Source organism: Mustela erminea, chromosome 1 (assembly GCF_009829155.1).
Source record: "Mustela erminea isolate mMusErm1 chromosome 1, mMusErm1.Pri, whole genome shotgun sequence".
In the NCBI taxonomy this organism is placed as follows: Eukaryota; Metazoa; Chordata; class Mammalia; order Carnivora; family Mustelidae; genus Mustela; species Mustela erminea.
This window is the reverse complement of record NC_045614.1, coordinates 102,359,788-102,372,584: the sequence shown is the minus strand read 5'-3', so window position 1 is coordinate 102,372,584 and position 12,797 is coordinate 102,359,788. Positions and strand designations below refer to the sequence as shown.

Sequence of the window (12,797 nt, the reverse complement as noted above, 5' to 3'; positions counted from 1 at the left end):
TAATTTGAAAAGATATACGCAACCTAGCGCAGAGCTGGTGCAGGGCTGGATGTCATGACCCTGACCTCATGACCTGAGCCAAAAGCAAGAACTGGATGCTTAACCAACTGAGCCACCCAGGTGCCCCACAAATTTTATCTCTTTAAAACAGTGCAATGCCCCAGGTGATATATGGAAGTGTCCAATCACTATATTGTACACCTGAAAATAATATTACACTATTTAACTAACTGGAATTTAAATGAAAACATAATAAATAAATAAATGAAAAGTGCTATGCCATATAATTAACACATAATCACTAAAAATAAGTGAAATATATGACAAATAATATACACATAAGTGATTGTAAAGTGAGATTCAATCCAAGAAATACATATAAGCATATCTTTGATCCCCAGTGCCCTTTTTAGGAAGGACAAGGAAATAGCTTCAACTTATTGGCATACCCCCTCCACAGTGTGCCATTTATCTGCAATGAATTGTGGTATCTACCTGAAATCAAGACTGAAGGTCAGGTTGTCCCAAGTCAGATTATGATTTGATTCCTGAAATGTGAAGACAGGTATGTGATATCTAAATGATGGAATATCATGAAACCATTAAAATCTTTGATTAGAAAAAGTTCCCAAAGTTAATGATATATTAAAGTATAAAAGGCAGAATATAAAATTGTATTTATGATCTCAGGTAAAAATATTGAGAGAAATGGAAATATGTAATAATAGTTACCTCTAGTTCTGTGAGGGAAATACAGAGGAGAGAAACTGTTTAGCCCTTCCTTCTTTGTAGCTTTTCTTTTTATTTTTAAAGATTTTACTTATTTATTGGTCAGAGAGAGAGAGAGACAGAGCACAGGAGCACACAAGCAGACAGAGTGGCAAGCAAAGGGAGAAGTAGGTTCCCTGCCAAGCAGGGAGCCTGATAGGGACTCGATCCCAGGATTCTGGGATCATGACCTAAGCTGAAGGCAGATGCTCAACCAACTGAGCCACCCAGGCATCCCTGTTTAGCCCTTCCTAAACAATTCTAGCAATTAATGAAAGATCAAGAATCTGAACAAAATTAGCTAACAAGAGGCTGGAAAGTACCATCAAGGATTTTTAAATCCCAAAAGTGGGAAGGGCATCTTAGGCTGAAAGATTGTGGTCAGGCAAACACCTGGGACTTTTAATACCAAAAAGCACTCCCTGAAAAGAAGTGATCTTTAAAGTAGAGGAAAACATCGCTAAGTGAAATAATTATTGGTAACACTTAAGTAACAATAGACTACTACATTTAATTTGTTTAATTTTCTTATCTGGCTCCATACTTCCTGGTTTCAATTATATAGTATTTAATGAGTACAGCATGCAGTTAATATTTATGATGTTTTTAAATAAATAATGCTCATAGGAAACAACTTCCTTGACTTTACTGTAGTTTCTCAGCTCTGGGGCACCTGGGAGAACCCAACCATTGGCTAGTTCCATCTCTTTAATGGCTGAGAGCAGAATCTTAATGTCTAGGGGGGAATAAGTGGTCCTCCTAGGCATGCCTATAATTTCAAATCTATTCAAAAAATCCTTCACCAATCACACTACATTTGAATATTAAATTTATTTAATTTCAACAATGAGCAGATTTACCAAAAGTTAAATCCCTTATGTCAGAAACCTAACCATTGATGGTATATAAACTCCTTGGTATGGAATTCAAAAAGTCTCCATCATGTAGCCCCAGTCTAAATACCAACGTTCCCACTCGGTACTCCTCAATTTGAAAACAGTCTCTTTACCCACCACACTCTATTATAACATGCCAACCTCATACCTACTTCCATGGTTTTATTTAACAGATCTTTCCACTTAAAATGCTTCTCCTCTTGTCTCATTCAGGGATTCAGGTTCAGCTCTTGTTCAACCTTCTCCTAAGAAGTTCTAAATAATTTGACCAGCTATAACTCCCTTGTTGGAAACCCCATAATATATGCTGTCAATATACCATTCCTCCTGATGATCCTTTAAAAAAAATGCTATTTAATTGTTGTTGTATGTGATTTGTTTTCTTAAGGATAGAAACCGTGTCTTTTCTATTTCTTATGTGCTGTTATTAGAAAGAGGGAGAAAATGTCATGCAGCAGAAAGAGAGCAAGGTTCACAGGCCAACCTGAATTTGAATCCTAGCTCTCCACAAACTAGTCAAGCAGTCTTAGGTAAGCCATTTAAATTTTCTAAGCTTCAGCTCCCTCAGTGTGATTGATAATCTACAGAAAGCACCATCATAGGGTAGATAATGATATTCCTTTCCTTTTCTCTTTTCTTTTCCCTCTTCGAATTTCCAGTGCATAAATATAGTAAGTCAAACTACATCAGAAGGGGTACCTGAATAAAGCCTTCTTACTCATTCTGCTCAGAGAAAAATCTGCCAAAACTATCCAGGACAGGACCGGTTGTAACACAAATTAAGACTTGTCACTGTGCTCTGCATCTTAAGAATATCTCAACTGATTTTAAACCAGGCTAAATCTCCTCTTCATAAGCATAGATTCCAAGGCCTGATCATGCTCAGGGTACTCTTGCTTGAGCAGGAAAGCTAGGAAGACTTCCTCAGAAGACTCTTGGAAGTATCTTGTATATAACAGAGATTCAAATCTGCTTACTTAATAGAATGGTAGAAACATAGAAGGTTTTATTGTAAAACAGTAAGGTTAATTTCCTGAGTCATAGAAGAAAGCCAATCTCATTACCTTACAGTCACATCTGGGTAGCACAATGCTTTACGAGCAAGGAGGCACACCACCCCCACCTTCGATAGCAAAGGCAGGGGAGGAAAGACAGTGCTTCAGTTGCCTCCAGTTTTAGGGACACTATTTTAAAGTAAAAGCTAATCATCATTACAACTAAAACTAGATTATCTTAAATATTGCCAAGGCAAAGAAAAAGCAAAAGAACATAATAAAAAGTCATTTTTAAAAGATGACAGAATTAAGGTAAAATAGACATGAAATAAAAATAAAAGTCAATGAAATAAACACAACTATTTAAAACCAAAGAACCAATCAAGCAAAAAGGTAGGCAGAAATTATGATATTACATCAAGACTGCATTTAAGGCAAAAATCATTTAAAAAGACAAAGAAGCCATAATGAAGATGTAGCTCTCACTAATTTTATGTATCTAATAACATGGCCTCAAAATATAAAACAAGGGAGTCTGGGTGGCTCAGTTAGTTAAGTGGCCAACTCTAGATTTCAACTTAGGTCATGATCTCAGAATCATGAGGTCCAGCTCTGCTTTGGGCTCTATGCTCGGCAAGGAGTTGGCTTAAGATTCTCTCTCTCTGGGCGCCTGGGTGGCTCAGTGGGTTGAGCCGCTGCCTTCGGCTCAGGACATGATCCCAGGGTTCTGGGATTGAGTCCCGCATTGGGCTCTCTGCTCAGCAGAGAGCCTGCTTTCCCCTCTCTCTCTCTGTCAAATAAATAAATAAAAATCTTTAAAAAAAAAAAAAAAGATTCTCTCTCTCTCTCTCTCTCTCCCTCTGCCCCTCCCCATCCTGTGCACTCATGCACTCTCTTTCTCTTTCTCCCTCTCAAATAAATAATCTTTTTAAAAAATTTTTAAATTTTATCTTAATTAAATTTTAAATTTTATATATGCATATATATCTAAAATGTATATGTATAAAATACAGATTGAAATATATAAAATATATATAAATAAAAATATATAATATATAAATTTAAAAATATACAAATTATATATAAAAATTACATATATAATTTTACATATATGTGCATACATACACACACACACACACACACACATATATATATATATATATATAAAACAAAACACACATATGAAGCAAAAACTACAGAAAACATACAAAGAAAATCGAGGGGTGCCTGGCTGGCCCAGTCAGTGGAGAATGAGATTCTTGATCTCAGGGTTGTGGGTTCAAGTCCCACCTTGCATATAGAGATTACTTAAAAATAAAATTTTAAAAAAGTGAAAATAGAAGAGAAAAAACAATGGTAATGGGAGATTAATTATCAGATCATAAAAATCAAAAGTAAAAAAGTGATTAGAAGAGCTGAATAATATTATACATAATAAGGTTGTTCTTTAAATTTAGAAAACTACATCCTGGGCGCCTGGGTGGCTCAGTGGGTTAAGCCGCTGCCTTCGGCTCAGGTCATGATCTCAGGGTCCTGGGATCAAGGCCCGCATCGGGCTCTCTGCTCAGCAGGGAGCCTGCTTCCCTCTCTCTCTCTCTGCCTGCCTCTCCATCTACTTGTGATTTCTCTCTGTCAAATAAATAAATAAAATCTTTAAAAAAAAAAAAAAAAGAAAAAAGAAAACTACATCCTGAAGAACACTTTTTTTTAAGCATAGGACAATCAAAAAATTAGCCTTGTACTAAAGTACACACAATAAAAAAAAGTTATTCAATCCTCCAAGGCATATTCTCTGTCCACAAAGCAATAAGACAATAAGCAGATAACAAAAGTAGAACAAAGAGGGGGAAAAAAACTTGGAAAATTTAAAACTGTCAAAGGATTCTCGAGAAGGCAAAAATAAAATCATGGTATTGAAGGGGGTGGAGATGGAATGATGTTATGGCTCTGAATGCTTTCTTCGCCAAAGCATCCAAGTGAGAAAGCTCATAGGGAGACTGTCTTAGAATCTTTTAGAAATTATGGGATCCTGCTATTTTCTAGTAAAAAAAATCATCATCTCTTCACTCCTATGATCTAGCAGGATTTCTGTAAATTTCATAGCCTTACAAAGGAAGTGCCAAGTCCCTATTTAGTCACTAATAATTTGTGATTTCCTTTAATAATCCACTCTCCTCTCAATCAAGTGTGGGTTAAACTTCAAGTCAGCCTGATGCAGAGGAACTAAAAACATGTAAGCATGACCTAGTTGTTTCCTGAAAAACTCAGAATTTAATCTGTAACAGCATTGTTCAATTGAATTTTCTATGATGCTGGAAATGTTCTATATGTGTGCTGTCCAGTATGGCAGCCAGTAGCCCCAGGGGCCATTAAGCACTTGAAATCTGGTTAGTATGATTAAAGAACTGAAATGTTAGATTTTATTTAATTTTAATTATTTAAACTTAAATCACCACATGTGGCCAGTGGCTATTATGTTGGACAGAGCTAGTCTATAACCACCCAGATAGGCAGGCTGGTGAAACTTAGGAAGGAAAGATTACAAAACACACACAAAAAGATTCCATTTAATAAAAGAAGTGATAAAGGAGCTATAAAAAAACAGATCAGGGGTGCCAAGGTGGTGCAGTCAGTTAACCAGCCAACTCCTAGTTTTGGCTCAGGTCATGATCTCAGGGTCCTGAGATCAAGCCCCATGTCAGGCTCCACACTTAGCATGATGTCTGCATCAGGATTCTCTCTCTCCCTCTTCCCCTCCCCCCGCCGGCTTGTGCTCTCTCTCTCTCTCTCTCCCTCTCTCAAATAAATGGATAAATCTTAAAAAAAAAAAAAAAAAAAAAAAAAGCAGACCAGCTGTGGGGAGGATAGATACTGGGATAAGCTTCAGCTTAGGGTCCCTGCTGTTTGCTGATAGGCCTCCCTCTCCTGTGTTCTGCACAATAGCATTTCCCCCCAAAGCTTCAACAGTATGTTGTTGGGGGTGGGGGGGACAGTGGACAATGGGGGTAGGTATACTAATAACTGGACTAGCAGTATGGATTGCTCAAAAATTATTTGATCCTCCTGCTTTACTACAAGTTCTATACAAACTGTCAACCCCTACCTCGGTCAAAGAAAAAAGAGAAAGAAAGGAAGAAAATAGAAAATGAAGATAAATGTAAAAAAGTGAAAGTGAATAGGGATAAAGGGAAAAAAGAGGCCCTTCCCAAGGCAACAGTACCACTGGCAGCTGCCCAACTATAAGACGCGTGACCAAACTGTTAATGTTTCCATTCCTTGAATAAATACTCACAGAATGTCGATTACCTTAGGCACTGGGCGAGGCGCTGGGCTTATGGTGGTTAAAGACGAAGAGTCTCCATCTCTCAAGGTATTCAGAATGAAATGGGGGAAATGGGCACTTACATAACTATGTTCTGCAGAGAGATATGTTACAAAGAGAGATGGAGAAGGGCAGGTCAGGGATGCCTTCTAAAGGAGCATTATTTAAAAGATGACTAATAGCCTTCCAGGTGAAGGAGGAGGGACTGCAGGGAATGTGGAGACACAAGGATGAGAGTGGTGAAGAAGAACATGTAGGAGGGAGTGAATGCCATGGTTTGGTAACTGGGAATGTCGCAGGGATTAAAGTATGGATTAAATGTCAGGGACGAGTTTTGACTATTTTCTATTTTTCAAGAAGAAAAGATTAAACATTTCCGAGTAAAATAGTATAATAACTTTGCTTCCAAAAGATTAAAGTGGTGGCTATGTGGAGATAGTCTGGAATTAGGGCCAGAGTTTAGACTGGAAGGTCAGTTAGGAGGCTACTGAGACGGCCCACAATGAGAGATCATAAGGGTCCTCGATGAATATATTGGTTATATGTGCCCAGAATTCATGTCCCTTTCTTTTGGTAACAGAACTGTCCTTTTCCACAGGGGAATCACCCCTCTGCCATATACTCGGGTCCATGAAGTCCCAAGAAAGTATACCCTTGCCTCAGGATCCAGGGTTGGGCACATAATTTGGGCCTGACAGAGTGGCATATTCCATACCCTGATTATAAGAAGGGGAACATAACTCAGGTCAATCCAAAAATACTCAGCCTCCAAATTTTTGTTTTTGTTATACCTATTAGGATTGCTTTGTTTGTTTGTTTGTTGTTTTGGTTTGATTTGGTTGGGCTTGATTAGGGTTATCCTGTAGAAAAGTCTGAATGAAGACAACACATAGGGAAGAGGAGCCCACAGAGAGGGACAAATTCTTATTTAAGCCTATACTTGGTCAGGCCTGAAGTATTTTTCAGTAATACAAGCAAATATATTTGGAAATGGAGAAAGAAATAAAGCTCCCAGAGAAAAATCAGGAACAAAATTCATAGGACCTGGAAACTACCTCGATAAGGGGAATGAGGAGGAAAGTAAAATTTCACTTTGAGGGAATTTGGGTTTGCTGAGTGGGAAATGCTATTAACTGAGATACAGAACAGAAGATGGAACAGTTTTAACCAATGGACTGAGCTCAGTTTGGAGACACTAAAAAGGATTTCAATACTTCAATTTTGACTCTATCTGGATCACTGCACCAGAAAAACTGCATATAGCTGGGTTTCAAGTTCAGACTGCACAGCCTAAGGCAGTATAGGGTGGCAGAGTAAAGCCAGAAGAACCATTCCTTTCATCGTTTAGTAGTTTCACCGAACAACCTCCAAACGCCTGGCACTTACTACCAACTAAAGAAAGAGAAGCATTATCCCTAAGCTGTATAGTGTTTTGCTAGAGTGATAAATAGCTAGATGAAAATTAAGGGAACCTACGAAATAACTAAACTCCAAGGATAAAGTGAAAAGCTAGGCTAACACCCCCCTACCATCCTCAGAGTGGAGTGCTGAACTCAGAGGAGCCATGGAAGGAAGAAGAACAAGAAGTACAATTGAGAACAACAACCAGAAAAGTACATATCCACCTTATTTCAAGAAAACTGGGGAGGAGACAGCAAGTAGACACTTTTTGCACTTAGCACATACCAAGCACCCCATGAAGAGTTTCATGGAAATTATCTTTTCAAAATCTCACAAGTAACCAGTCAGGAGGGCATTATTTTTCCTACTCAGATGGATGAGCCAAATTAAGCAGTAAAGCTAGGATTCACAGGCACGTCTACCTGGTTATAATGCACATTTCACTACATCAACTGCTTTCAGAAAATATATTGATATTTTCAGAAATATATTGATAAATTTATCCTTTGTATATAAAAATGATGCCATCTCAGAACGCCTGGATGGTTCAGTTGGTTAAGATCTGACTCTCGATTTCAGCTCTGGTCATGAACTCAGGGTCATGGGATCAAGCCCCACATTGGGCTCTGTGCTCAGCACAGAGTCTGCTTGTCCCTCTCCCTTTGCTCCTCCCCACTAATGCTCTCTCTTTCACTCTATCAAATAAGTAATAAAATCTTTCTTTTTAAAAGATTTTATTTTTTTTATTTGACAGAGAGAGACAGGGAGAGAGAGTGGTAGGGCAGAGGGAGAAGCAGATTCCCCGCCGAGCGGAGAGACGGGAGACGGATGCGGGGCTTGATCCCAGGATCCTGGGATCATGCCCTGAGCTAAAAGCAGACGCTTAACTGACTAAGCCACCCAGGCGCCCCATTAAATTAAAAAAAAAAATGATCCCATCTCATCATGAAGATTTTTTCTGAACTGGGTATTTTATTGACCATAGAAAGTTAGGTTAAGAGTGACCCAGCCACAATGCCTCAATTCTCAGGCACCGGTATGTATATGCCAGTTGTCTACTTGGAGCTAAGGAGGCCTTGGTGCCATGAAACTTCATCAAACAACACATTCTGAGTTAACTCAGCCACCAACAAAGAGTAGGCTATAGCAACAATACTAGTGACCTTGTGGGGATAGTCCCACTGCAGAAATTAAATTTTGACTAGAGTTCCTTGGTTAAGAGGCAAGCATTAGAGGGGCACCTGGGTGGCTCAGTCGGTTGAGCGACCAACTGGGGTTGCAACTGGGCCTAATGTTGGGCTCCACAATCTGCGGGAAGTCTGCTTGGAATTCTCTCCCTCTCTCTCTGCCCCTTCTTGTGCTCTCTCTCTCTCTGGTGAATAAATAAATCTTAAAAAGAAAAAAAGGTAAGCATGGAAAAAATAATAGAGAGAAAAATATACCTGCAAAGGAGCTGTCCCTACTGTCCTGAATGATAGGCAAAGAATGCTATAAAATTCATTATCTTATACATTTCTTTGTCCCACTATATTAACATAATGAGGCAGCATAGCATAAGTATTAAAAGTTCAGACTCCAGAGCCATATTGCCTGGGCTTGAATCCCAGTTCCACCAGGATTCACTGTAGGAAATTGGCAAGTTATTTATCCTGTTCATGTCTCAGCTTCCTCATCTATTAAATGGGGATAATAATAATACCTGTTTTGTTTGGCCATCATGAGAAGTAAATAATACTTGTAAGACTCCTAAGTAGTGCCTGGCATGTGATAAGTGTTTATTTAAATACATCAAATAAATAACTAACCCAGCTAGATGGGGAGGAAATGTGAATTTGAAATTTCCAGCCTAGCCTCTCCCACATGAACTGGTAAAGGAAAAGAAAACTGAACCAAAACCTTATTTAAAATTTATATCGGACCTTTCACACGAAGCATTTCACAGACATCTGGAGGAAGAATAAATAGCCAAATATACACAAGCAGAAACTGAAACGTGGAAAAGGGAAGTAAGATGTTCAATTTCACTGAACTCATCTTTCATACATCTCAGGCAGGAACCCAGGCTTGTCAGTCCACATTTTATACACAGGCCACTAGTTAACAGTGTACATAAAAGAGGAGTCAAACTTAAAAACAGCCAGGTCTTCACCTGGGCGCATTATCTCATTAATTTCCCCCCTGCTGATGTTTTCTCACTGAAGCAAACACCTAAATATGGGAAGCACCTATACAGAGAACAAGTCACCATTTAATCAAAGTAGTCTGTAAAATCTTAAATCCTCCATTTCTAAAGGGTATGAACAAGATGTCAATAGTTTCGTATAAATAAATGTGAAATTGCTAAATTGCATTGTGGGGAAAGAGAGAAGGGTTGAAGACGAAAAGGAAATGACAGAGAGATCCTGCCACTGACAGAGGCACGCACACGATTTCTAGTTTCATTAGCAAGCCCGCTCCCCCACACCATGGCCATTACAATCGTCCACTTTCATACACAGGCCCTCCTTCTCGTCGTCTTCCTCACAGTCATCTCCGCCTAAGCTGCTTTCTAGGCCAGTCATAGTGCCCTAACCTTTGCGCCCAGAAATTCTTACAACACCAACCTTCTTAATATTGGTCTGATATGCTGTCACCTCAAGTTTCACTCAGGCTACCAACATTGTGCTCTACCCCCATCTATAGACTCTCGCCTGCAAAAGTCTCACAAAAGCACCTCTCAACAGCTACCTCCTCTCCTGTTCCCCCTGCCCTCAGCATATCATACCCACATTAAACCCGTTCCCGTCCTATCCACGCCCTGCCAGTCCTTCTTCTCACAATTTCTTCCCAAATAAGTCTCCCAAAGTCCATCACGCCCGACACTTCTGTCGGTGGTCTCGAGCCCTAACAATCCTCCCGGTGGTTCGGTGCACCATCGGCCTTGGACCCCCCCCGCGCCCTTCCCAACCCACCTGCTCTCCTCCGGCAGGCACTCCTCGCAGCCGCCGAGCTCCATTCCCGCGCCCTCCGGCCGCATCCGGGACTACGAGGTCGCCTCCTCTCTGAAGAGAGGCGCCCCTGCCCCTTCGTCCCTAAGGGCTCCCGAAGCCCTAAGAAGCGGAGGAAGGCACCCTCGGTGGGTGGGCTCAGGGTGATGCACTACACTTGGGATGACAGCAGGAGCGATGATTGCTGTCTCAGCTGCGGTTTCTAGCCCAGCCACCCCCACTTCCGGCTCCAAGAACTACAACTCCCAGTAAGCACTTCGAAGACTCGGCCGCTCCCGGCATGCTCCGCCCGGTCCAATCCGAGGCCGCGCTCGCGGCGAATGTCGCCTCTGGCTGCGTGCTCGCGACCGTACACTAGGCGGGGAATACCAGCGTTAGGTTGTGTAAAACGTATGGGTGCAAATCCTTACACACTCAGGTCGTGCTTCACACTCAGTGCCGGATGGGATCAGAAGTTTAGACTAGGAAATAACGCTGATCTTAATCCAAGTACAGTTAACCCCGCTTCAGCCTACCCGGGCTTAACACCTGTCGGTGATGTTTGGGGACCTCAAGCATTTTAATGAAGAGCTCACAAACTGAAGAGCACAGCTTGCTTTGGGATCGCAAAGGAAAAGCAGGAGGGAAAGGCTTTGCGGGGAAGTTTTCCTGCAGAACTGATCAGAGCAGAGTTTTTAAGGATAAGTATGAATTAGCCAGGAGAAGAGAAAGTGGAAACAGTGGCCCGGGCATAAGGAAGCATGGTGGTTTGGGAAGTACTAGTTCTGAGTAGTAATAAGGCCTGGGAAGAGGTGGGGAACAGAATGGTGTTGGTGAGCAAGCAACTTAAATCGTGAAGTGCCATTTTAAAGAATTTGGATTTTATCTTTAAAACAATTAGGAGCAAATTAAGAATATGCAAATCAAGAAGTGGTTTGACCAAACTTGCTTAGAAAACTACTTTTGGGGCGCCTGGGTGGCTCAGTGGGTTGGGCCGCTGCCTTCGGCTCGGGTCGTGATCTCGGGGTCCTGGGATCGAGTCCCGCGTCGGGTTCTCTGCTCCGCGGAGAGCCTGCTTCCTCCTCTCTCTCTCTCTGCCTGCTTCTCTGCCTACTTGTGATCTCTCTGTGTCAAATGAATAAATAAAAATCTTTAAAAAAAAAAAAAAAGAAAAAAAAGAAAACTACTTTTGACAATGTGGAGAGGGAATGCGGAATGTACCGTGTTGGAGGTAAGACTGGAAAAATGGATATGAGAGAAAATTGAAAATCCCCATAGAGGCCAAGCAGGTAATGCCAGTGAGAAAAGTGAGCTGGTTGTTGGAGAGTGGCAGAAACTCTGAACTGGAAAGTTCGTCCAAGAAGGGAGGTCTTACCTTTTCTACAATTGAATGTTGCAAAATGGGTATATAGGCCTAGAATTGCCTAATACTCTGATTTTGCAATAGAAGCTGGAGTCTGCATTTTTAAGTACAACTTTTAATTTTTAGAAAAAATCGGTAACAATTTTTTTTTAATTGTAAACATTACACAGTCCAAAAAAAAAAAAAAAAGTTTATAGGCTAAATGTGCCTTTGGATTACTAGTTTGCAAGTTCAGGCCTGTACTGGGGTAGTAGGGAATAAGGAGCTTGGGATTAGTGCAATGGTAAAGCAATAGAATCTGTACTACTCTGTGAGAGGGGTCTCTAGGTAACCTCTGTGGAAAACTAGTTACTCTATTAAAAATAATATATGACTTAAAGGAATTTTCAAACTTGAGAAAACTTTTTTGTGAATTAAAAGTGAAATGAAGGAGGTTTCTAATGTAAGTTATGATTTTCAACTTCCATTTATATAAGAAATAGACCTCGTTCAAACTTTTTCATATTATTCTACTAAAGGGTTATACTTTTTCAGAAAGTGGCAGTGTTAATCACTGGGATTTCACTTCTATTTCTACGAATTTATGAACTTTATTTTTGGCAGGCAGTTTAATCCCAAAATAACGCCACATGATCTTAGCATATTTACATGAAAGACCACTTTATCAGGAAATTCTAGAAATAAAATTGTAAAAAGTCTCAGTTCTATAGTAAAAGTTCTGAGAAAGGTTACACCCCAAGTATGGGTTTAAACATATTTAAAGCAGTTAATAAATGTGATAATGACTTACATTAGCCATGTGTCCGTCCCCCTGTCCTATCCTTCCGCTTTCCCTCACCCCAGATGGCCATATCCTGAATCCTTGCTTTATGATTTCACTGTTTCCCTTTTTATATAGTTTCTTTGTATCAATTTACATACCTAGAAATTATTTTTTTTTAATTTTTGTGTTTTAACTTCACAAAAAGTATAGTGAGCTGTATTTATTCTTTGAGGCCTTAGGTTTTTTTTGCTTAATGTTACATTGATAAGGTTTATTCACATTATCATATGTTACTGTAGTTCATTGATTTTTGACTGCTATAT

At 40.0% G+C, this 12,797-nt stretch overlaps 1 protein-coding gene across 12 annotated transcripts in view; it reads right to left on the bottom strand.

Annotated features, from left to right (window-relative positions):
* RUBCN (rubicon autophagy regulator) overlaps positions 1-10,593 on the bottom strand; it is a 55,062-nt gene extending 44,469 nt beyond the window's left edge. For all 12 annotated transcript variants that reach the window (XM_032336131.1, XM_032336176.1, XM_032336139.1 and 9 more), the window contains exon 1: positions 10,334-10,593. In XM_032336131.1, the coding sequence (XP_032192022.1) occupies positions 10,334-10,398 (65 nt within the window). In that variant the 5' untranslated portion in view covers positions 10,399-10,593. The remainder of the gene's footprint in view (positions 1-10,333) is intronic.
* Positions 10,594-12,797: the final 2,204 nt, after the last annotated feature.